At 53.4% G+C, this 24,265-nt stretch overlaps 3 protein-coding genes and 2 non-coding genes across 6 annotated transcripts in view; 2 read left to right on the top strand and 3 right to left on the bottom strand.

Moving 5' to 3' along the window:
• Positions 1-2,303, bottom strand: part of RIPOR1 (RHO family interacting cell polarization regulator 1) — a 33,392-nt gene extending 31,089 nt beyond the window's left edge. Inside the window, exons 1-3 of one of the 2 annotated variants that reach the window (XM_069868405.1) lie at positions 2,103-2,303; positions 519-586; positions 315-420 (exon numbers count right to left, since the gene is read on the bottom strand). The gene's annotated coding sequence lies outside the window, so the exon portion shown is untranslated. Of the gene's footprint in view, positions 1-314; positions 421-518; positions 598-2,102 lie in introns of those variants that run through there. The other variant, XM_069868406.1, reaches the window with a different exon arrangement.
• Positions 2,304-4,393: 2,090 nt separating this feature from the next.
• On the bottom strand, positions 4,394-9,621 carry LOC138726591 (C-signal-like). Its single transcript, XM_069868494.1, has 6 exons — positions 9,438-9,621; positions 7,212-7,263; positions 6,264-6,454; positions 5,803-5,961; positions 5,393-5,503; positions 4,394-4,698 (listed from the first exon to the last, which is right to left on the bottom strand). Exons 1-6 carry the CDS (start codon positions 9,573-9,575, stop codon positions 4,585-4,587), a joined length of 765 nt encoding a protein of 254 aa, XP_069724595.1. The 5' UTR covers positions 9,576-9,621; the 3' UTR covers positions 4,394-4,584.
• Positions 9,622-17,068: 7,447 nt separating this feature from the next.
• LOC138726587 (C-signal-like) lies at positions 17,069-19,795 on the top strand. Its single transcript, XM_069868490.1, has 6 exons — positions 17,069-17,375; positions 17,731-17,782; positions 18,027-18,214; positions 18,540-18,698; positions 19,038-19,160; positions 19,583-19,795. The coding sequence occupies exons 1-6, from the start codon at positions 17,229-17,231 to the stop codon at positions 19,694-19,696; spliced, it is 783 nt and encodes a 260-aa protein (XP_069724591.1). The 5' UTR covers positions 17,069-17,228; the 3' UTR covers positions 19,697-19,795.
• A 3,096-nt stretch (positions 19,796-22,891) lies between these two features.
• TRNAK-UUU (transfer RNA lysine (anticodon UUU)) lies at positions 22,892-22,964 on the bottom strand. The gene has a single exon. It is a non-coding gene; the product is annotated as a tRNA-Lys (tRNA).
• Positions 22,965-23,602: 638 nt separating this feature from the next.
• TRNAH-GUG (transfer RNA histidin (anticodon GUG)) lies at positions 23,603-23,674 on the top strand. Its single transcript has one exon. It is a non-coding gene; the product is annotated as a tRNA-His (tRNA).
• Positions 23,675-24,265: the final 591 nt, after the last annotated feature.

Genomic DNA, 24,265 nt, shown 5'->3' with positions numbered 1-24,265 from the left:
TGGCAGGGTCACCACTTTCGCAGGTACTGCTGGAAGCAAAGGCGTGGGCAGAAGCCCAGCACTGGGAGGAAGAGTGAGCACCTCTCTGCAACTCCTGTCCTGAGTTCAGGTGACAGCATGGCTTGCACAAGTCCCAAAGGGATTATTCTGTTTTGGTTTTTTTTGAAGATCCAGGGCCCCAGACAAAACTGCTGGTTATTGCTAGGGGTGCACGTGGGGCACCAGGGCATGCAATGGCCATGTCAACATAGGTGATGTATTTGCAGAAGAGCACTCCTTATCACCCTGGCAGGCTTAGCACCTTGGTGACCTACCTCTGCTCCTGCATGGACACCGGTGCTCAGGAAGGGTGTCCCACGGTGGCCAGCGATGGGAGGACACAGCCCCAGCCTGTGCTGACAGGACACTACGATCTCCTCCCTGCCAGACAAGAACAGAGGGACAGTTTGGCAGAGTTCAGTTGCACGAGAAGATGACCTGGACAACATTGCTGAGATGTCCATCTGATTTCCACTTACCCAGGGACCAGCAGGTAGCACCTCTAGAGGCCTCGGGGTTCAATTAATCCCTGGCTTGTCAAACAAATCTGGTGAAGAGAGTTTGGAGAAGTCCTAAAGAGAAGGACTTGGTGGCATTGTGCACTTGCAGCCCAGAAAACCAAGTGTATCCTAGGCTGCATCAAAAGAAATGTGACCAGCAGGTCAAGAGAGGGGATTCTGCCCCTCTACTCTGTTCTCATGAGACCCCACCTGGAGTCCTGTGCTCAGTTCCGGAGTCCCCAGCACAGGAAGGGCAGGGATCTGTTGGAGCAAGTCCAGATGAGGCCACAAAGATGATCTGAGGGCTGGAGCACCTCCCATACAAGGGCAGGCTGAGAGAGTTTGGGCTGTTCAGCCCGGAGAAAGCTGCAGGGAGACCTTACAGCAGCCTTCTAGTATTTAAAGGAAGCCTATGGGAAAACTAGGGAGGGGCTCTTTATCAGGGAGTGCAGGGATAGGACAAGGGGAAATGGTTTGCAGCTGAAGGAGGGGAGATTTAGATTAGTTATTAGGAAGAAATGTGCTCCTGTGGGGGCGGTGAGGCTCTGGCACAGGCTGCCCTGAGAAGTTGTGGCTGCCCCATCCCTGGAGGTGTTCAAGGCCAGGCTGGGCGAGTCGTTGAGCAACCAGATTCAGTGAGAGGCATCCCTACCCATTGCAGGGGGTTGGAAATGGATGAGCTGTATTTCCTCCTAACCATTTATTAGGTAGTTGGGTTAAATCTGTGCAAAGCTACCACCTCCATGGTACCTCCCCAGCATGTGGGAGAGGCTTCCCAAGGAAGCACAAGGCAGGATCCAACCCGCTAAAAGGGGGAAGAGAGAGCAAGGAGGGAATCATCAGTACCTAAAGCCTTCAAGACCTTTTCATCACACTGAGAGATGACAATGCCAGTGCTCACCCTTGGCAAGGGTGGCTGTGGGAGACCCATAGGAGACAACATGGCTTTTGGAAGACCTGCTGGTGGAGCTGCTGGTCCCCAAGGAGAGAACGCCTGCTGCAAGCTCCCGGTACCAAAGAAAACAGCCCTCTCAGGGCAGCTGTGGAGCCTTCCCGGCTCTGGCTGATAGGAGTAGAAAGAGGCAGGCTAGGCAGTAGTGGGTTAAGAGCCTGAGGTGAGACTCGGCAGCTGCTTCCTCCCCACTAACAATAATACAGTGAGAGAGAAAAGGGATGCACAGGGCCAGATAGGGATGGAGCAACCCCGGCCTGCAGCTGTGACAGTGCTGGAGGAAGCCTCAGCACATTATCTGCTGGCCCCACTTGGTTTCCTTGGCAGCTCTTGGGCTGCAGGGAGTGCAACGTGCTTCCTCCTGAGCCACATTTCTCATGCACCCAGGCTGGGTCCCGGTTCTTTGACAGCAGCCCTGGGCCCCAGCACCCTCCCATGGTTGTACCCCCAGAGAGCTGCAGGTCCCCAGGTGATCCAGAAGCAGCCTACCCCACCACTGCTGGCTCTGGGAACAGCAATCGGGGCTCTGAGCCGCAGGACTGCAGTGCCACCGGGCATGGACATGTCCATCCTGCTGTCCCGCTCCCCCGTGCCACGGGTAGCGCTCGTACCTTGACAGAAGGAAGGGCTGTTTTGGCTGAAAGAAGACTCCTGCCAACCAGATCTCCAGGTCCTGGCCGAGGTTTCTGCAGTTCTGGTTGTCTCTGCTCCGGGTCCTTTCCCAGCCAGTGAAGTTCTGTTGCACCTGGAGCTGCTGCAGCCGGCTGCCCTGGCTCCACTGGCCATCCTTCCGCTGGTGTCCCAGCGCTTCCTCGCGTGCTGGCTGCTTGTGACCTGCCTCTTGCCTGCTGCTCCACCTCCACAGTCACATCTGTGCTGCAGGAACAGCCCTTTTCCGTTCCCAACACCCTCCTCCTGGAGCAGGCTTTGCCTTTCTTGGGGGCTCTTGTGCTGCTCTCTGCCTGCCTTGGGCATGGGAAGTTGCCTCTCAAAATGGGTCTTGTCCTGATCCTGGCAAGTCCTGCCAAGACTCCCCATGTCCTCCCCACTCCTGTCCTGACTCATGGACCTGCCTGACCCCAGCTCCTGGTGCCACAAGCCTTTGCCAGTGGCTGTTGGTCTGAAAGAAAGCATCTGGGGAAGACCCTGGAAAATATGGGCCTTTCCCACCACTAAGTCAATCCTTGGAGCCTCGAGAGCTTCTATTGTGTCTCTGCAGAGGCTGGTGGAGGCTGCCTGAGCTGCTCCGGGTGACACCTCCTCATCCATGGTCCCTACAAGTCCCCAGCTGCGTTCCTACGCCCTTGTGCAGCCCCTGTGGGAAGGGTCCCTGAGTGGTTGTCCAGAGCCTCCTGCCGCAACATGCTGGTTCACTTGGCACCTCTCCCTCAGCTTTAGAGTAGAGACAGATCAGCTGCTAAAAGCACATGGATCCTAAATCATCCTTGCTCTGTCCCAGCTTGCCCCTGCTCCCGAGGAGCTGCTAGTTGCCCAGGTGGAGCTGGTATTTCAAGTGTCTCCTGGAACATTTGCTGCAGCCTGGTGAAAGGACACAGCCTGCATGTTGCCATCGGCAGAGGGGACACGGAGGTCTGACACTGCCCAGGACCAGGAGATAAGCCTGACACAAAGGGCAGAGCTGATAAAAGAGAGTGAGGGAAGCAGGAAACATCAGGCAGGAGAGGAAACAGGGAGATAATCAGCTGCGTGAGCACAAACACCCGGAACTTATGCAAAGGAAAAGCACTTGTCGAGCACTTGAGCAGGGAGACCTGCCATCTGGCCCCTCACCGAGGCTTCTCGAGAAATGCGTGCCCTGGAGCTCCTTAAGGTGTTCCGATATCCCTGGCTTCCAAGTTACCAGGGCTGGCCCCAGCACATATGTGCTCCCTGCGATGAGGCTTGTCCTCCGGGACGGATGGGCTCCTGGGGAGCCACTGGCCTCACTTGTGATGGCAAAACCCTCATCAAGGGTGATTCCCAGTTGCAGCAGCTCGAGGAGAGGAGAGGAGGGCGCTGGGCTCTTCTCCCAAGTGACACAGGACAGGACGAGAGGGAATGGCCTCAAGCTCCACCAGGGGAGGTTCAGGCTGGACATCCTTGAATCCTGTGTTCAGTTCTGGGCCCCTCACCACAAGAAGGATGTTGAGGCTCTGGAGCGAGTCCAGAGAAGAGCAACGAAGCTGGTGAGGGGGCTGGAGAACAGGCCTGATGAGGAACGGCTGAGAGAGCTGGGGGTGTTTAGCCTGGAAGAGGCTGAGGGGAGACCTCATTGCTCTCTACAACTACCTGAAAAGAGGTTGTGGAGAGGAGGGTGCTGGCCTCTTCTCCCAAGTGACAGGGGACAGGACAAGAGGGAATGGCCTCAAGCTCCACCAGGGGAGATTTAGGCTGGACATTAGGAAAAAATTTTTCACGGAAAGGGTCATTGGGCACTGGCAGAGGCTGCCCAGGGAGGTGGTTGAGTCACCTTCCCTGGAGGTGTTTAAGGCACGGGTGGACGAGGTGCTGAGGGGCATGGGTTAGTGTTTGATAGGAATGGTTGGACTCGATGATCTGGTGGGTCTCTTCCAACCTGGTGATTCTATGATTAGGAAAAAAAAAATTCACAGAAAGGGTTACCACCTACTGGGAAAATACACAGCCCAGGGCTGCTTGATCCACACAGAAGCCTAGAGGTTCTTTGGGTGGAAGCACAGCAGAGACCAGGCAGAGCTGTGCACATTCAGTGGCCAGGGAGGCTAGGAGGGCTTTGGGCTGCTTGGATGCTCCCTGGGACCTTCCTTCGGCTCAGAGCAGCCAAGGGCAAGGCAGACAGACTACTATAATGCCAGGTTATTTTTCACCATGGCCAGCTCCGGGCCAGGGCAGAGTCTGTCTCAGTGCAGGCACCACAGCTGGGTAAAGGCACAGGTACTAATTGACTTTATTTATTAGCAATGCGAAGGCAGGGATCACAGGCTGCACAGCACGCCCAGTGGTGAAGTCCCAAATAGGTCCCTTGCAGGCCACAAAGGGCGGGGCATCCAGGTTCTCCAGGGCACCCAGAGAGTCCCCTGGTGCTGTGAGGTCCCTTTCAAGGACAAAGAGTGGTCACCATGGAATAGCTTTGCCTTCCCAGTTGAGCAAAGTCCCACCGTGTTTCTCAGAGAGGATCGCCAGCACAGACAGCAGCCCCCGCACGCTTGTGTCCACCGTCAGGTCAGCCTGCAATGGACACAAGGGAGGAGCAGGACTGAGACCCCACGGGTGTTCTGGCCATCCCTCAGCACCTGCTCAGCTTGTGCACAGCAGCAGCAAGGCTTCTGCCACCCAGACTGAATAGAGAGCCACACCAGGTGGGATGGGGCTTCTACATGGGAGGATGGTCGGGTATCTGATGCTCAATGATGGCTTGGATGGAAGTGGCTTGGGCTGGGAATCCAGCTACAGGAATTATACCAACAGGACACGTAAAAGATCCCTGCTGCAAGTGGGATGCTACGTGTAGCCTTCTCAAAGCTCCAGCTCCACTCCCACCCCAAAACAGGGATCCTGAAAGATGAGTGGAGACCTCATGCACCTGCAGCTCTTCAAGGAAGGGGGCACGGGATGGGGCTGCTCTTCTCCTTGCTCTGTTGGATTCAGATTCTCTGCACATTTACAGGCTGCCCAAAGCCTTTTTACCCCCTGAACAGGCCTCCTGCTCACAATGAATAGGCACTTACAGTATTTTCTGGGCAGCATCCATATGTTCTGCACTCACCCAGCACAGATACAGGCAACTTACAGCCTGAGAGGCAACTCCTTCTCACACAGATCCCTCCTCCCAAGAGCCATTCCAGCCACCAGAGGCACCTCCGCTGCCACTGGAAGTTTGTAGGTTGGGTCTCACCATAGGTCGCCCTCAGCCAAAACCCACCTCCTGGCTGCCCATGTCGGTTTTCACCCACCCAGGGTGAAGTGCCACACAGAGGATCCCGTCTTCCCCGTAGGTGAGAGCTTGGCATTTGGTGAGCATGTTGAGAGCAGCCTGGAGGAGGAAGGAAGCATCAGCTATGGGCAGTAGGAAGCTCCATGTTGTAGACTGCCCTCCCACTGCTGCCTTGTGGCGAGGGAGAAAAAGCAATGCCACATCTTCAAGACACAGGGCATGTGTCTCAGGTGGGCAGCAGCTGGGAATGGAGATGCCCGGGGAGCTCAGGCAGTGACCAGCACGGGTAAGTCCTTCCATCTCACGATCTCAGGTGCTGGCCCTGAGATCAGGCCTGGCAAAGGGCAGCTCCAGCTCCCACCATGCTCAGAAGCACAGCAGGTCCCCAGTCTCCATACCTTGCTGCAGCGGTAGGGGATGACAGGCTTGCAGAAGGACTCGGGAGTTCTCTCGATGGACCCCATGACAGTGGAGATGTTGATGATGGCTGCCTTGCTGCAGCTCAGCCCCTTTTCTGTGCTCTCCCGGGCAGCCTTCTTCAACAGAGGCAGGAACGCCTGGGGAGAAGGAACCTTGCAAGACACCCGTGCCTCAACCCAGCCTGACTACAACAGGGAGAATGAGGAGGAACAGCACGAAGCCAAGAAAGCCCAAGTGCTTTGCTGCAGTGGTCTTGCTTATTTCCAGTTTGCCCTGTACCATGTAGAGGGGTGGGAGCACAGCCTTAGCACTGCCCCCTCCCTCCTACAGCCCTAGGAAACATGGCAAAGCCCTTCAAGATCTCCCTCATGACTATGGACAGCCCAGGCTACCCTCAAGCTGAGCTAAATTCCCCCTCCATGGTGAGCTCCAGCCGTACCTGGGCCATCAGCATCGGCCCCACCGCATTGGTCTTGTAGGCCTTTATCATCTCTTCAGCATCCGTTGTCTCCAGTGATGCTGTCGGGTTGTAGATGCCGGCGTTATTGATTAGCAGGTTCAAGCCTGCGCCGTTCAGCTTCCCCTCCACAATCTTCACCGCATCAGTAATAGCTGAGGGATCTGCAACATCTGCAGTGGAAGAGAACAAGGTTTGAGGGCCATGATGTCCACTTCGGGGGGTGGGAAGGAGAGGGAGGATGCTGAGGAGCAGCTCTGCGTCCCGGGCTGTGTTTTTCCACCAGATGGTGCTGTGCAACCAGCTCAGAGCATCCCAGAGCCGCCACCTCCACCGTGCGCAGGGTGTCCCTCTACCAGCAGCCGCAGGACCCTGGGGCAGCCCCACCAGACAAAGTCACTCTCCGAGGTGGCAAAGGGCTGCTGTGATTCCCACGCCTCCTCTCAGTGGACCAAGTCCATCCCTGTGGAAGCTGCCGAGAGCCCAGGGCAGTCCCAAGGGAGATGGTTCCCATAAGGGCTCTGCTGGGACACGCTGCAGGATGGCTCTGCAAGCTCCCACAGCTCCTGCCCACTACAACATTCCCACAGGAGCCACTCTCTTCCTGAAGCCTTCCCCATCTCGCTTAGGACTCAGGATGGGGCTGTTCAGCTGCATGGCATGGCAAGGACACGGTCACTTGGCTGGGGAACTGGATGGTTCTCAGAAAACTCCCAGTCCTGTGGCCATGGGGCAAGGAGGCTGCAGGGAGTGGGGCACTGGGGCGGAGATACGTTTTGAGAAGCTGGGCTTTTGGCAGCAGGACTCGAAGCAGCTCTGAAGAACTGGATCCCCGTGTAGAACCTGAAGGCAGGGAGGGAGGGAAGGAGAAACAGGGCAAGTGTGGCTGACAGTCAAAAATTTACCAGTTCAGAGGGAAGACACACCTACCCAGCTTCACCAGAACCAGGTTTGGGTGTTTGGATGCCAGATCTCTCAGCTCCTATGGAAAGGAACAATGGAAACAATCAGCGTGAGGCAGAAGCGATGCCAAGTGTGATCTCAGAGTATTAGCAACAGTCCACCCTGAGGGAAACATCTTCCAGATGTTACTTAGCATTTGCACATAGCTGGACTGGGGACCTGCCCAGGTTCTCACACAGCTTCTAGGCTCCACAAACCAATGTGCACGTGCTCAGAGCATGACGTGGCTGCAACTACAAGATACTATGGCCATTCTCCCAAAGGTTGCAGGTTCTACATGCACAACCCAGCCAGAGCCCCATTAAAGGATGAGAGCAAATTATTAAGGATCAGGTCCCTTGGGAAATGACACAAACTGAACGGGGATATGGCTGGAAGCATCATCCAGAGGCTGCTGGAAGCGTGACGGAGGAGGAACGGCTGTGAGTGCCAACATCAGATTTGGTATTTGGGGAAGTCATATCTGGATACAAATAGCCCAGTCCCAGGATCCACTCTGCTCTAGGACACTACATGTCACCTACTCAAGCAAAACAAACCCCTTCACACTTTTTACTGATTATTTTCATGAAACACTGAGGATTCATAAGTCCTTTCCCAAAAGGAAACTTTCAGCTTTACAGTTCCTAGCAGCTCTTTGCTCTGAGCCTTCTTCCACTCTAGCAGGCTTTAGACAATAGAAACCAAACCATCACATTCAACGTGCCCAAAATGATTGCTTTTAGAACTAAAAACCTCTTACAAACAAGCTCATACAGAATGCTACAGGAAAAATGTAAATTTTTGGTTTCTTGTGAGGGAACCCATGCTACAAACACAGAGCAAGAGATCTGCCAGCACGGGCTGCAGTCCACCTGCAGGTATCTCTGGGCTTCCTCACCAGCCCCCATGATCCCACATTTCCCCTGGACACAGGAAATGATGGAAAAATCCATCTAAATGGTTTGTGATGGTCAACAGATGTTCCTCCTCGCCCGTTTTGCCTAGCTGCTGGCCTCAAGAGCCTTGACGAGGTGCTAAGGGGGCATGGCACGGGTGGACGAGGTGCTAAGGGGCATGGTTTAGTGTTTGATAGGAAGGGTTGGACTCGATGATCCGGTGGGTCTCTTCCAACCTGGTGATTCTATGGTGTGATGCCAGCCTCACCCACCCCAACACCTGATCCAGGAGAAAAGGGGCAGAAGAAGCAACATGGAGCAGCATCAGCCTGACAGAGGGTCACTCTGTTCTTGGTCTCCTGTGGTCATGGACTTTAGCACCCTGAAGACACTGCCCTCGCCCTCCCACAGCCAGAGAAGGCTCAGAGAAGCATCCACGGTTGAGAGTCATGGGCATGGACCACCAGGGGGAAAGTGGCTCCAGTCCAGCCCTGCAAAAAGTCCTCTGATGCCATCACTGGCTGAGCCCAGCAAGCTGGGGGGGCTGCGAATGGGACAAAAATAAGAGAGACCTGAGCTAGCTTAGAGTCAGTGAGTTAGTTGGAGCACCAGCAGGAGGAGCTGTGCTCTCCCTGCACCGAGAATCCTCCCCGAGACAGAAAACGGTGGCAGAGGGCACATGAAGAACATCTGAAGGACGTTCCACGGTGTGATCCCCGCACACACAGCCGAGCTGCGAGCTGCAGCCAACAAACCGCCTGGAGGCAGGACCTATGGGAGAGCAAAGGGCTCCCCACTGTGAATCACAGCGAGAAGAGGAAAACCACAGCTAAGAAGAACTGGAAGCGCGGCGATGCTTTGCTGTTGTGGTTTCCCGCTGAAGAAACACGCATGAGTCTCTCCCCTTTTAGTGAAGTGGAAAGCAGAAGGAGGAGGAGGATCCCACAGCTTTCAGCCTGGAAAAAGAGAAAGCTCCACGGGGACTTTGCAGCAGCCTCCCAGCTCCCCCCAGGAAAGCCGGCGAGGGGCTCTGCCAGGGGGTGCAGGGATAGGACGGGTCTCAGCTGAAAGAGGGAAGATTGAGATGAAATCTTAGGAAGAAATGTTTTCCTGCGAGAGCAGGGAGGCCCCGGCCCAGGCTGCCCCATCCCTGGAGGCGCTCAAGGCCTGGTCGGATGGGCCTTGGAGCCCCTGATCCAGCGGGAGGTGTCCCTGCCCAGGGCACGGGGTGGAGCTGGATGGGCTTGAAGGTCCCTTCCAACCCAACCCAAGGTTGGAGGCTTTCGCGGGGGTCTCCTCCCCGCTCGGTACCGACCTGGGCCCGCGGCCCCTGGGGCTCCCGGCAGGTGGCGAAGAGCCAGGCGGGGGGGCGAGGGGCCGCCAGCAGCTGCCTCACCAGCTCCAGCCCGATGCCGCGGTTCGAGCCGGTCAGCAGCACCGAGCGAGCCCGCATCGCCCCGGGGGTCCGACCCGACAGCGACAGAGAGGGAGGGAGGGGAGAATATTCCCTGCGGCCCGCCCGGAGAGAGAGAAAGAGGGGTGGGAGGGTGTGTGTTCCGTGGGTGTCCGCCCCCCGCACCTCCCCGGGGCGGGAGAGACTGGGAGGGAGGGAGGGGTGAATATTCCATGTGTGTTCGCCCTGGGGAGGGAGGGAGAGAGGGATGTGTGAATATTCCATGTGTGGCCGCCCCCTGCACCGCCTCGGGGCGGGAGGGAGGGAGGGATGGAGGAATGTGCGTATATTCCATGTGTGTCCATCCCGGCAAGGGAGAAACAGGGAGGGATATGCAAATATGTCCACCCCCTGCATCGCCCCTGGGTGGGAGAAACAGGGAGGGATGGAGGGATGGATGGATATTCTGTGTGTGTCTGCCCTGGGGAGGTAGAGGAAGAGAGGGATGTGTGACTATTCCATGTGTGGCCGCCCTCCTGTACCGCCCCGGGTGGGAGAAGCAGGGATGGGTGGATAGATGGATGGATGGATGGATATTCCATGTGTGGCCGCCCCCTGCACCGCCTCGGGGCGGGAGAAACAGGGAGAGAGGGAGGGAGGACTTACAGCATGCCTGGAGTGGTGTCTTCAGCATCTTCAGCACAGCCATGCAGTGCCGCGATTGAGAGACGGGACAATACTTGATACAAGCAAAAAGTGTCAATTTTATTGTGTTCTTCAGACATATTTATACTAGCTACAAGAAATCCTGTCCTACAATGCAGTTTCATTCCCCATGGATAACGGGGGGGGGGGGGAGGGGGAAGAAAATAAAAAAGCCCTAACCCCCAACACCAACCCAATTTATCAGGGAGGTAGCAACTGCTTCCCAGTTCCTTTTATTGCCTCACAGAAATGCAGCTGCTTTGGTTCTCTCCTTGATGAGAGAACCTCTCTCACTCACCCCTGGGTGAGTGAGCTGCAGTGTGGGGATGCAGGTGTTTGAGGGCACTTTTGTTGCTGCCTTTGCTGACGAGGGCCAGGCACTTGGTTTAACAGCTGGACTGAAGACGTGGAAAGGAACGAAGCAATGAAAAGTTTTGGTGGCAGCTAGGGATGTGAGGGGAAAGGGCAACCAGAAAAGAGACCATCAGCATCAGCTGTATGTCTGCATCTGGAGGGGACCTGCAAGTACTAGCTCTGCTGCCAGCCCAGAGGTCGGTGGCGGTGTTTAATTTTCAGCTTTTCTATGGAAAACCAGATGCACAAATGACGTTAAAATCTCATTATGGTGAGTGCACAACCAGGAGCTAAACCGTGAATTAATGACTGAGGAACTCTGATTTATATGCACATGGAATGGTTGGACTCGATGATCCGGTGGGTCTCTTCCAACCTGGTTATTCTATGATTCTATGATCATTATTTCTGTTGCTTGTTTTCATCCTTTTTTTTTGCCAAACACTAGACAAAACATATCTGCTACCAATAAATAAATCAGAAAATAAATACTGATATCAGTTTGGTGACAGGTTCAGGTGATTTGTGCTGATGTTGTCTTGCTCTATCGCAGCTCAGCTACATTGCTGAGCCTTTGTTCCCTGGTTTGCTTGGAATACAAAAATGCTTTGAGGACCTTTTTGTGTTGAACGATACAGAAATCCAAATTTACTAGGCATAAATCTTTTTGATTATACCAACAGATACTAAGAAGCAGAAACTCTCCTTATAGTGTAAATTTGGATTAAAGGTCCCATTCTCCTTTTCCTTCCTTATTCTGTGCTCAGGCCATTAGTTAAGTGACTTGTCACCAAAAGTGCTGCTCCATCTGTTGCAGAGTTTGACGAATCAGTAGCAAATAAGGACAGAGGGGTACAAAGAGACCTAGTGAACCACACTGAGGAGTGTGGGTTTGGCCACTTATTTCACATAGGTCCTGGATACTGCAGGATGCCAACTATTCCTGGGTGCTTGCTTCAAAAAACCTTGGTTGCAGGGATCCCCTTTGTTCCCCTGTGTAGAAACAGTTAATGTGCAACCACAGCTGAGGTTGATAGGAGCCTGTTCTGAATATAAATGTGAACTGTGAAAAAAGGCAAGCTCTAAGCATTTGCAATTGGACACTTCCCAGTGTGGGCATTGCTCACCCTCTTTTGTGCTTCAGTTCCCCTTCTACATAATAGGGGACTGTGTATTTTTAAAAAAACCTTGTTAGTTAAATTTTTTGAGGCTTAAGAATTTTTCCTGTGTCTGATGCTGGTGTGTTTCTTACGGTGTCAATCAAATGTCCATGTCCTGCCTGTTGAGAGGCTGGGATCTCATCACTGAGCAGCTGGTGGGGTAACACAGTTCTAGGAGGAGGGTCTTATATTTTGGTTTTAACAAAGAAAAGAGGCTAGAAAGAAGTTGTTGGGTTTTTTTTCCCCAGCACTGTTGCCACCCATCAGGTGATAAAGTGTTCTTTTTAGCCTTGCCTCCTCTTACTCCAACACATGGATGTCAAACGAAGCCATTTGCAAGCTGATCGTTTAGCCTGTGCCTTAATGTTTCTGAGATGGGGGCATATTTCTGTGACATGTAAGAAAGTCCATTCTCAGGTACCCCTTTTAGCAAATATAATAGTGAGAAAGCAAATTAGTGCTGTTTGGTGGTTCTGAGGTGCCTCTTCAGGACACTGCGCTGGAGCAGGAAGGGTGACCCAGCCAACTGCCCCCAGAGTGTGGCTGAAAAAAAGCCAGTGGGGACCTGGAGTGTCCCCACAGGTCCTGGCAATGTGGTTCTGTCCCCACGGTCAACTGTCAGTGCTTCCAGAACTGCTGCACCCAGGTAGCTGAGGTCTCTCAGCTACTCTCATGAGAGGATCATCCTCAGAAGAGTGTTTCTGAACCCAGTTAAAGGCCCCCAGCTGAAACTGGGCCCAAACACTGTGGCCCAAGTGAGGTTGCATGGAGAGTCTGAGTGCTTTAAATCTTGTGGGCAAGATTTACTTGGAAAAAGTTCCACCAGGGGTTCAAGGCTTTGACATTGCAGTGGGCTCTCCTCTTACCCTCAACATCACTCGTCTCTGGGCATTAGACCAAAGGGCAGTTGTGTCCCGGAGACTTCTGGGGGTATTCCTGCAGGTCAGACGGCTCTGTGGCCCTGCAAGCCTAGGACAGAGTCGACAGGACCCAAACCACCTTTGGTTTTGTTTCTTCTTCTTTGCAATGAGAAGTCACTGCCTGTGAAACCAGCACGCAGTGACCTAGATGGAGCCTGTTGTACATCTCTTAGCATTAGAGAGATGCTAATAGGTAGAGACTTTGCAGGGAAACCTCTATATCCACGCTTTCTCCATGTACCTTTCCTGACAGTCCTAAAATGGGACCAGTACAGTCCAGAACCTTACAAGAATCCCACGGTCATTGAGCCAGTGTCAGTCTTTGCGCAACTGCATCAAGCTCACAGGCTCTGAAAATCAGTCCAAATTGGTTGTGCTCTGTCCATACTCAGACTATGAAAAAGGGCCATGAGAAGTCATACTTTGGACTTCTTTGCTTCACTCGGGAGCTGCATTTAAGCTCAGACTCTTATCCTTAGTCCCTGCATGATCCCTTCACAGTGGAGTGTCACTAGTCCTCTTCAGCTAAAACCAAAGTGAGTCAGGGAGGGTGGATGTGACCCTCAAACAGTTACAGGGTCGGGTAGACCTCACCCCACCCCTCAATTTATGGTTCATTCATCACTATTGATTCTTCAGCAAGTGACTAATATATGATGACATGAGCCGAAACTGCCCTGAATGCATCAGGGAGCAGATAGGTTTGATAACTAGTAGTGAGTTCATTGTTACTTACATGGCAGTTTAAAGGTACTAGAGATAATGGTGCCACACTCTGTTTCCCTTGGATAGCAAAGAAAAGCATATTTCTCAATATTTCTGTAAGCAACACTGTCCCCGCCCTCTGTACTAACATCTGGGTGAGCGTGATCACACCTGAGCTTTCAGCAACTAAGAGTGGAGGAGATGTGACTGCATCTTGGAAAACTGGCTCTGATTCCTCCTGGCTTGGTGAGATGGAAAGCATCCATACGCGAACTACAGCTGTGTTAAGGCAGAGGGGTGTACAGAGGGACCTTATTGCTCATCTTAAGGTTTAGAGCATGCAAGAACATTTCAGAGCAAACAAACCATCCAAATCCCTTCTTGGAGGCTGGTCCAAAGTCCCTTCCAGAGCCTTAGGGACAGCAGCAGCACTTGTGAAGAGGCTGGGTGGTGAGCCAGGCAAGGCTGGTTGATTTCTCCTCTGCCTCTTTGCACCAGATTGGACTTTGAATCCTGGAGAAGCAGCACTAGTTTAAACTCTTAACAATCCACAATGCAGCATGGAGCCCTAGAACAAAGTCAACATTATAAAGGTATGACTTCAAAGCACCGGAAGGCTACAAAAAAGTGATGACACAGGAAAAACAGGAGAATTAAAGGGTTAATTTTTCATTTCTGATGCTGTCTGGTTCTGAGGCACCACAGAGGTTTCTAACAGATTGTGGGTGACGGCCTCATCCTCCACTTAGAGGAAGAAAATCTTGAAAATCTGTCCAGAGGAGCAGAGCTCTAGTGCAAATGGCATAATTCAGTGAGTAGAGTTGTGGTCTGGGATCATTAAAAAATTAAAAATTCAGAAAAGGCTATTGAAATAACCTAACAGAGCTTGAAAGTTAATTCTGCAACCTGAGAGGTGTATGCTGAGGAGGGGAGAACTGTCAGGGTCCTCAATGAGAAATTAGTCTGAGACAGAGAGCTGGAAGCCCCAGAGATTTGCACTGTTGATGCAGCAAGAATTTGTTAGGCAGAAGAAATCTCTTAGCCCAATGTGGAGAATCTGACTGGCCTTGGGAAAGAAAATGGGGGAAAAAATGAAACGTGGAGCTTGAGGAGAGGCTGAGACTTAGCAGGGTCAAGGAAGGGGGAAGAGAGGGAAGATCTGTGATCAGCTCCCAAATACAACATGCAAATGCACAAGAAAGCAGGAGCCAATTGCTGCTCTGGTGTTCCCGCAGAGGAATATCCACCTAGAAACTGGACAACACGGCACTAGGTGGCCACCGAAGCAAGAACGCTCCATGGAATGCTGGTGCAGAAGGAACCTTGGGGTGACAAGAAGAGGCTTTGCTACAAAAGAAAACCTACAGGCAGAAGAAGAGAGAGGAGTAAAACTCCAGTCTTGGTTGCCGTGAAGTTTTACTGAGTGAATGAAATGTGTGAGTGCTTAACATGCTGGTATTGTCCCTGTAAAGTCTTACGAATAGCAGCAGAAGAACTAAACAAATAAATTAGCAGGGATCTTTTTCTATGAGGTTCAGAAGGGGAAACGTTGGTTATCTCCTGCCAACAAAGATAATTTTTCATTTGGCCTGCCTGAAGTACAGTGTCCTTGTGTGCATTTCTGTCACGTGCTCTGGGCTTTATCTTGGGATTTACACCCTAGCAAACAAAACTGTAAATGTTACTCAGGATGTGAAAGTTGGTTGATGATACAAACCTAGGAGGAGTGGCTGATACACCAGAAGGCTGTGCTGCTGTCCAGTGAGATCAGGACAGGCTGGAGAGCTGGGCAAAGGGGAACCTAATGAAGTTCAACAAAAGCAACTGTAGGGTCCTGCATCTTGGGAGGAATAACCCCCTGCACCAGCACAAGTTAGGCTTTGACATACTTGAAAGTTAATTTTCAGAGAATGAAGTTACTTGCAGTCAGTGAGTTAGTCACAAAACTGACTCTAATTTATCTCAAACTACAACAGTCTTCATTTGCAGTGGGGTGGGAACACACGGTGTGCACACACACCAGTCCCAGCCCACTCGAGGTACTGGCAAGCACAAGGCTTTGCTGGTCCTGGTGCAGAACTGTCTGTGCCTCATGCCTGTGGGTGGAACTGGGTGGAAAACTGGTTGGATGGCCAGGCCCAGAGAGTGGTGGTAAATGGTGTGAAATCCAGCTGGAGGCCAGTGACAAGTGGGGTTCCCCAGGGCTCAGTGCTGGGTCCAGCCCTGTTCAATGTCTTTATCAACGACCTGGATGGAGGCATCGAGTGCACCCTTAGCAAGTTTGTGGATGACACTAAGCTGGGTGGAAGTGTCGATCTGCTGGAGGGTAGAGAAGCTCTGCAAAGGGATCTGAACAGGCTGGACCACTGGGCTGAGACCAATGGCATGAGGTTTAACAAGGCCAAATGCCGGGTCATGCACTTGGGGCACAACAACCCTGTGCAGTGCTACAGACTAGGAGAAGTCTGTCTAGAAAGCTGCCTGGAGGAGAGGGACCTGGGGGCGTTGGTTGACAGCGACTGAACATGAGCCAGCAGTGGCCCAGGTGGCCAAGAAGGCCAATGGCATCTTGGCTTGGATTAGACACGGCGTGGCCAGCAGGTCCAGGGAGGTTCTTCTCCCTCTGTACTCGGCCCTGGTGAGACCGCTCCTCGAATCCTGTGTTCAGTTCTGGGCCCCTCACCACAAGAAGGATGTTGAGGCTCTGGAGCGAGTCCAGAGAAGAGCAACAAAGCTGGTGAGGGGGCTGGAGAGCAGGTCTTATGAGGAACGGCTGAGAGAGCTGGGGGTGTTTAGCCTGGAGAAGAGGAGGTTGAGGGGAGACCTCATTGCTCTCTACAACTACCTGAAAGGAGGTTGTAGAGAGGAGGGTGATGGCCTCTTCTCCCAAGTGACAGGGGACAGGACGAGAGGGAATGGCCTCAAGCTTCACCAGGGGAGGTTTAGGCTGGACATTAGGAAAAAATTCTTCACAGAAAAGGTCATTGGGCACTGGCAGAGGCTGCCCAGGGATGGGGTTGATTCACCTTCCCTGGAGGTGTTTAAGGCACGGGTGGACGAGGTGCTAAGGGGCATGGTTTAGTGTTTGATAGGAATGGTTGGACTCGATGATCCGGGGGGTCTCTTCCAACCTGGTTATTCTATGATTCTATGATTCTATGATGTGGAGAATGGAGCTTTCATCAAGGCAGTTCTCTTTGCAGGAGAATGTTCCAGGCACCTGAGTTATCCGTGGCTCTGGGCAGAGGAAATAGTCAACTTAGGACTGCACACCAAGGGATGGAGTGCATGAACAGCAGAGACGTGACGTGCAAGCAGCACAGGGTACACCTCCTTCTGCCAGGAGACCTCACTGGCTTTGATCCAGGCCATGGGTCTTTCATGGGACAATCAGTGAATGGGCATTGGCTTAGAAGAGGCAGGAGCAAGACAGAGAACATCTGCTCATGGCCATCTGAGGAATGACCTGGTATGATGCAGAAAGCCTGTCTAGCCCACAGGACGCTTGTGAAACTGCAAAGCCCACCCAGCCATGGGGTATCCCACATCCCTCCCACATGCTGCTCCCTCCCTCCTTGCCCACAACAGCTTCTCCTTACCAGCCTGACCCATGGCACCTGGATGATGAAGCCAGGTTTCCCAAGGCCAGCTGAGTTTGCCTAAAAAAGGCAAGAGGCTTCTGCCCTTTGGTAGTGGGGGCTGGCTCCCAGCCAGGAACTGTGTCCTAGAGTTCAAAGAGCTGAAGAAGCTGCACCTGGAGCCAAGGGGTGGTTCAAGCCAGTGGGTGGAGTGGCCAGGGAATAAGCTATAAGGAAGCATTAGGGAGCTGGGCAAACAGCACATGCTGGGGCAGAGGAAGGAGAAGCAACATGGGAGAGCTTTGCGTCCACTCTGTTCTGGTGACTGGGGCCAACCGGGGAATTGGCCTGGGGCTTGTCCGGCACTTTCTAGGGATGCCAAACCCACCCAAGTGGGTCTTTGCAGGTTGTCGAGACCCCAAGGGACAGCGAGCGCAGGTGAGGCGGGGCTGGGATGCAATGGGTTGTGCTGGGGGACAGCAGGTTGGAGCAGGGAGGGAATCTGCAAAGGGCTTGAGCTGCAGCAGAGCAGCCCAGGTGCTGCAGCACAGGGCAGCTGGGTTGGGATGGCTGTGGGACCAGCTGTGTGGGGGATGTGAGAGGGGACAGTGGGATGCAGTGTGTGTGGAGGCATCAAGCCCCATCCGATGGGAACAGGGCAGCCAGAGGAGGGTGTGGAGTGTGAGATGGTGCAGAAACAGAGCTGGAGGGATGTGGGGTTTGCCTGGGAAAGGCTGAGCTTTTCTGCAGCCCCTCCTGCCTCTCCATGCCCTTGTGGTCCCCTTTCTTGCAGGAGTTACAGAATTTGGCCTCCAAGCACCCCAACCTGGTCATCATCCCACTCGGTAGGTGCCCCGAGGTGGGGGTCCCTTGCCCCAGTTCCCCTCTCTGCCTGGCATTACGGCTTCCCAGAGGCCTGGCAAGTGCCTTGGTGCTGTGCACAGCCTGAGAGCCCAGTGGCGGCAGGGAGCCATGCCAAAGCATTGGTGCCTGTGAGGACACCAGGCACTACTGTCCCTGGGAGGACACAGGGAGCCCCAAGCCACCGTGGGGATGCAGGCACTGACCTCCCCTGCGCTGGCTCTGCAGAAGTCACCGACCCTGCCAGCATCAAGGCAGCTGTAGCCAGAGTCGGGGAACAGCTGGGGGCCTCAGGGCTGAACCTCCTCATCAACAACGCTGGAATTGCGAAGCCAAACCCACTTGATAATGAGACACTGGAGAACATGATCTGCACTTACACCACCAACACAATTGGGCCCCTGCTGCTGAGCCAGGTGAGACTCTCACCCCCAGCTTTGCAGCTCTAAGGAGCATCCCTCCCTATGGCCCTGGGTCCCTGAGCTGGGCTGTGCCAGGAGGCACAAAGGACCACTGGGAGAGTCCTGCCTCCGCTCCAGTGCCCATTGGACTCTCTCTCGATGAGAAGCTCATGGAGCTATGGGCTGGAGCTCTGGAGCTGGAGCCTGGCAAGGCTGTGGAAGCGGGAAGAGGAGGGAGATTGTTTATAGTGTTAGTACCCAACGTTGCCTGCTCTGTAAGGAGCTGGTCCTCTCCCCTGTGCTACCTCTAGGCATGTCCTCTGCTCCCTTGTCCTCACAGGCATTCCTGCCCCTGCTGAAGAAGGCTGCCCAGGGGAGCCCAGGCTCAGCGCTGAGCTGCAGCAAAGCAGCCATCGTCAACATGTCCAGCTCTGCAGGTTCCATTGAGGAAGTCTTCTTGTGGCATTATGGACAAGTGGTCTCCTACCGCTGCAGCAAGGTACTGCCACACTGCAATGGGCATGAGAACAGACAATTTCCTCTTTGAACTAATTAGCATGCCTTCCAACCTCCCCCTCAGTCCCTGCACCTCTCTGCATGGTGACTGAGTTCCTGTCACCGGGTCCCTCTGACAGCTCATTCTCATGCCTGGCCCCAGGTTACACCTCAAAGGGATATGATGGGATGGGCCCTCAGTGGGGCTGAATGTCTACACGGTCAGAGTGTGGCAGCACCGTGTGCCCCAGGGAGCTGGTTCCACCTGCCTTTCCTGTCCCAGATGCAGGGTTTGCAGCCCTGCTCCTCCTGCCACCACTGTCCCTCTCCTGTCTCCCTGCAGGCTGCTCTGAACATGCTGACCAAGTGCCAGTCCCTGGGGTACCGGGAGCACGGCATCCTCTGCATTGCTCTCCACCCCGGCTGGGTGCAAACCGACATGACGGGTGGCTCAGAATCAACAAGGGTAAGAGAGCTTTTGGCCAATGTCTGAAAGAACCTCTGTTTTGGGGAATCACAGAATCACTAGGTTGGAAAAGACCCACAGGATCATGGAGTCCAACCATTCCCATCAACCCCTAAACCATGATCCTCAGCACCTCATCCACCCGTCACCTCCAGGGAAGGTGACTCAACCCCATCCCTGAATGCAGAGCTTCCTGTGGATTGAATAGTCCCTGAATATGCTGGGCTCTGGAAGAGTTCTTTGGGAGATCCACTGAGCTGGAGACACATGAGTGATGGAGATAGCAAGAAGGGTTCCCTCTCTCTCCTGTGCTGGCCACTCCTCACTCCCTTCACCCCAAGTCCTGAGCAATGATCTCTGCTCCAGGATAGACCTTATTGAGGGCCTTGGACACATGACTGTGTTTCTCCCTCTCCCTGTAGGCCCCCTTGACAGTCGATGAGAGTGTACAAGGGATGCTGAAGGTGCTCTCCTCCCTCTCTGAGAAGGACACGGGCACTTTCCTGAACTGGGAAGGGAAAGTAGTGCCCTGGTGAGACACCAGCCCGGGATCCTAGCAGGGGGTCCATTTGCTGCTGCACTGAGTTTCTCCTGTGTCTTAATAAACTTGCATCTGTAAACAATAAATAGCACTATTTGAGCCTTCCTTTTGGTCTCCTTGGTCTTCTGTTATTGTAAGAGTCTTCACTAGTGCTTTGAGAGAACTTCTCAGAGTTATTTCTGCATATAATTAAGCTAAACTATCCTCAATATCTGATCTCCTCTGAATGGGGGCCCAGTTGTCCTCCAGGTGGTGCTTTGTCCCTGGGTGCAGAGGGCTTCACCTCTCAGCTCTCCCTCTGAATGGTGGCACAACCTTCTGATGCATCAGTCACTCCTCCTAGTGAGCCCCTCCTGGTTTCTAAGTATGAGGGCCAGGAGAACAGTGCTCCTCATCGGCTCCTCTATTGCATATGTCAGGAAACTGTCACTGATATTGTCTGGGAAACTCTTGGGTTGCTTATGCCCTGGTGTGTTGTCCCTCCAGCAGATATCATGGTGGTTAAAATCCTCTAGGAAGACCAGGACCTGCAAACGTGAGGCTACTTCTGCCTGTAATCCTCATGCGTTTGGATCAGGCAGCCTGCAGGCACCCAGTACACTGACACCTGTGCCAGTCTTCTCCTCAGCCATGCACGAGGCAGCATCCCTGCACTCTGACAAGCCATGGGGTACTTACAAGTGTTCCTTCTTATCACCTCCACTATTCTTAGGGTGTCCTGTGTTCTTAAAGACACACACACTGTGCACAGCAAGGTTTTGAGAGACGCGTGCTTCATATGGCCCAGGCAGGTGTAGATACATGCCAATTCAGCTACACTGAAGATGTTCCTGATAATAAGATGGATAAACACCTTTGCTTGCCCTTGCACCACCCTTGAGGCATACGCTGATTGCTGTCAAAGCATGACTGAATGCTTAAAGATGTCCTGAGAACAACCTTAACTCATTCAGGCTGAACAGCCCACCAAGGAGCAATCTCTAAGAAAAATCCCTTGGGTGTCCTTTTTTAATGATGCACCTGCAGCAAGGATCTCTTCTTTAATTGCTCTCATGCTTGGCTCCATACCACACACAATTATGCAATGTTAGGACTATTGTTTTTAGCCTGTAGTTATTGGAGCTGCTTCTTTTTAATTAAACTGTGATAAAGCTCATGCTCTGCCTTTATGGCTCTGCTCACCTACTTGTAAGGGCAAAGGCTAGAGATTCTGCTGACTCTCATAGGCTCCTTCTAGAGCAAAGTTGGTACGAGTCACTTGTAAACAGACTAGAACCAACAATGAGGACAAGAGTTTGTGGAATGACTTGTGGATGGCCAGATCTGCCATGATTTCTAGTCAGTGAAGCTGCAGTGTGACACGAATGATGCTGCGGCTCAGGAAGAGCTTGGGTCTGTGTTTGGAGGCATTCTTCTATTTCACATAACCCTATCTTCCACGTGACTGAAACATCAGGTGGGGACACTTGCTGGGCATGAAGGGCAGGGGGACAGAACGATGCTACAGACCTGGCATTTTGCTCCTCCATTGCTTCTCCATGAGACTGGCAGAGGCTTAGCTTGAGTGCACTGAAGTTGCTGACACCTTCTTGGAACCCATGCCGTCTTGCTGCAGAGGTGATTTTGTTTTCCTCTTTTCCTGTTCTCTAGCTGATGTACCAGTCATTCCTCTGGAGCATGAAAAGCTCTCCCTATGTACCCAACTACCTTTTACAATGGTGCAATGTCATGTATACATGACAGGGACAGTATTTTTTCTGGATACCCATGTAAGACTGGACATGGACTTTGTCTTCAAGGCTGGGGACATTTACATACAAAACAGGGGAGTCACTATGAGGTATTTTGATTACTTTCTCCTCACCCTGGATGGCACTGGAAGCCTTTCTCAGTGTAAGTTGACCCTTTCCCTGTGCTACAATTCATACTTCCAGACACCTGCTAAAGGGCAACTGAGCGGGTGGCCTGTGAGGACCTTCCTGGCCACTGGGCCAGTCATGGGCTACAGCAGCGCCGATTCTGCAGTGTCCTTCTTTCCTACACAGCTGTGTAGTTGACATCAGAATCCAGGAAAAGTCATCTATATCAAGGCTCTGCCTAGCCCAGCATCCCACTGCCTGTCCTAGAAATTATAACAGTGAGGCTTTGATGGGTTCAAAATTGCACACCAGATAGAGAAAGAGTACAAGACACGGGGACATGCCCACTGCATGTCCCATCCTATTTCATCCCTCATAGAGAGCAAAGGTTTAGCAGTCACAGTCCAGACTCCAGTTATTGCAAAAGGCACTGCTGTTCTCTTTGTTCCCTGAAGACGATGACCATATGTGGATGTCACAGCTCGTGTGGGTGTGAACAGCTCACGCGAGCGCCACAACTCAAGGTTTTCTTCCTCCACTGCTGGCACAAAACCAAGTAGCCAAACACACCTAAATCTCCAGCAGAGTTGCCGTCTGTTGCAGAGGCTGGCGCTGAGCTACCCGTGAGCACAGGGTGGAGAACAGCCTCATCCCACACGCGTGTCATCTCACCCTCTTGGATATTTCCAGCTTTCTGCCAAGAATTCAGATGACTTTGTGGAAAAGTACAGCAAGCGCAAGCAAACTCTCCATGTGAGACCTCAAACCAAACTTCCCGTTCTCAGAAAGTGAGAATATCCCCATTGCCCCAGGAAACCAGTCTCAAACCACGGAGACACCCTGTTTGCTTGGTCTTGGTTGCCCTCTCTTGACAGCTGTGCAGAACTCCCTCCGGACGGCAGCTTTCAAAATGAAATTACGGCTACCTGCATAAGGTATCAGACATAGAATCACCAGGTTGGAAAAGACCCAGCGGATCACCGAGTCCAGTTGTGCTCGGGGCTCAGCCAACGTTCAGAGGGAACCTTACGTGTTTCAGTTTGTGCCCATTGCCTCTGGTCCTGCCACTGGGAACCACTGAGAAGAGTTACTGGCTTCCCTTCTAGGACAGCTGCTGCAGCCTTTCCAACATCTTCATGTAGAAAAAGGCATCTGCCAGCACGACCCCAGTCCCTGAAGAAGCTGCTTGAAGGTGGTTGGGGTTTGGGCACCTGAACAGCTTTGAATGAGGAGGGGAGCAGGGGATATATAGTCTCTTGCTTCATCCTCATCTCAGCTGTCCCAGGCGGAGGTGCTGCTCCTGCCTCTGGGTTCCTAAAGGATAAAGCCTTCGCCTGAACAGGGGCTTGAACCCTGGACCCTCAGATTAAAAGTCTGATGCTCTCCCAGCTGAGCTATCCAGGCTCACATTTGGGGTTTTGAGGGATGCTCAGAACAGGCAGCGAGGGCTCCACTTCACTGCGGCATCAGTGGGACGTGAGGACTGACTGAGAGTTCTTCCACCCCCACAGTGCCCCAGCAAGGCCACCACAGCGGAGGGCATCGTCCCGTGAGCTGGAGCACCACCAGGACCTCTACCCTGCCCCGGCACCTCTTCCTCGGTTGAGGATGGGATCGCTGGGAAAGGTGAGGTATAAACACCGGGCTTGTCCTCCTGGGGAGAGCCAAAAGCTGGCGTGGGGAGGAAGAGGAGGTGGAGACCCCGGCCAGGGCTGTGGGTGCCAATCCCAGCAGCCTGGGAAAATAATAACCCGGCAGCGTTGGGCTTTGAACGTGTGTTTTCAGAGCCCAGCGCCGGCTCCTCATCCCGCTCGGCCGTGCTGCCTGCGCACACGGGGCTCAGCACCCGGTGTCGGGGCACGGAGCGGGCTGGCATCCCCCCAGGGCCCTGGTCCCGAGCCAGGGATGCAGCCAGGAGAGCGTCGGTGCCGTGGGGATGCGCCCGTGGGGAGGGCGAGCAGGGGCCAGAGGGGCTGTCGAACCCCCGCTGCCCCCACGCCGCCCCATGAAGGGAGCGGGGGATCCGCGGGAGCCGAGCAGCGGCTGTGATCGTATAGTGGTCAGTACTCTGCGTTGTGGCCGCAGCAACCTCGGTTCGAATCCGAGTCACAGCAGAGCTTTTGCCAGCAGGCAGCTGCCAGGAGGGTGGTTGGCGTGGCCAGGCCCCAGGAGGGGCCACCAGCTGGGATGGACTACTGAAAGCCACCCTGCCTTTTCTCTTGCCTTTCCACTCAGTTCTGCAGGAAGGAGCTCTTTTAATTCATACGGAACCCATCCAGCTATCCTAGCCCATCCACAAGTACTCGCCAGCCCCGCACAGACCAACCCACCTCACTCTTCCCTGGGAGGAGGAAGGTATCTTCCCATCAGTAGGAGAGCACAACTATTCTGAAGCCAACCCACTCTGCCAGAGTTCTTGGTTCCTGTCCTGGCCAGGATGGAGCGAAAGTATCCCTGGCAAGGCTGTGTGCCTTTCTCCCTTCCCCACAGAGGAAGAGGAGGTCAGAGGCAGCGCCTTTCTGCCCCAGAGCTCAGCTCCAGAAAACGTTAGGTAGGAAGGACTTGCACACAGAGGATCAAAAGAATACATTCAAGGTGACCTTGAACTCCCTGTGGCATCCTTTTGCTCCATGCTGCTGTTTACTGACCCATTGCCTCCCCAGAGCACACTAGGAATCATAGAATCACCAGGTTGGAAAAGACCC

The sequence above is a fragment of the Phaenicophaeus curvirostris genome, chromosome 14, assembly GCF_032191515.1.
Source record: "Phaenicophaeus curvirostris isolate KB17595 chromosome 14, BPBGC_Pcur_1.0, whole genome shotgun sequence".
Lineage (NCBI taxonomy): Eukaryota > Metazoa > Chordata > Aves > Cuculiformes > Cuculidae > Phaenicophaeus > Phaenicophaeus curvirostris.
This window is presented reverse-complemented; position numbering and strand designations above follow the sequence as displayed.

What these genes read in the sequence shown, in the direction of transcription:
- LOC138726591 (XM_069868494.1), bottom strand. Translation starts at nt 9,575, where the DNA reads ATGCGGGCTCGCTCGGTGCTGCTGACCGGCTCGAACCGCGGCATCGGG. An exon ending in CCTGGTTCTGGTGAAGCTGG is followed by an intron (nt 6,455 to 7,211) that starts GTAGGTGTGTCT and finishes CTTCCACTGCAG; the next exon opens with ATGTTGCAGATCCCTCAGCT. An exon ending in CCGACATGGGCAGCCAGGAG is followed by an intron (nt 4,699 to 5,392) that starts GTGGGTTTTGGC and finishes TGTCCATTGCAG; the next exon opens with GCTGACCTGACGGTGGACAC.
- LOC138726587 (XM_069868490.1), top strand. Translation starts at nt 17,229, where the DNA reads ATGGGAGAGCTTTGCGTCCACTCTGTTCTGGTGACTGGGGCCAACCGG. An exon ending in CCTGGTCATCATCCCACTCG is followed by an intron (nt 17,783 to 18,026) that starts GTAGGTGCCCCG and finishes CTGGCTCTGCAG; the next exon opens with AAGTCACCGACCCTGCCAGC. An exon ending in GTGGCTCAGAATCAACAAGG is followed by an intron (nt 19,161 to 19,582) that starts GTAAGAGAGCTT and finishes CTCTCCCTGTAG; the next exon opens with GCCCCCTTGACAGTCGATGA.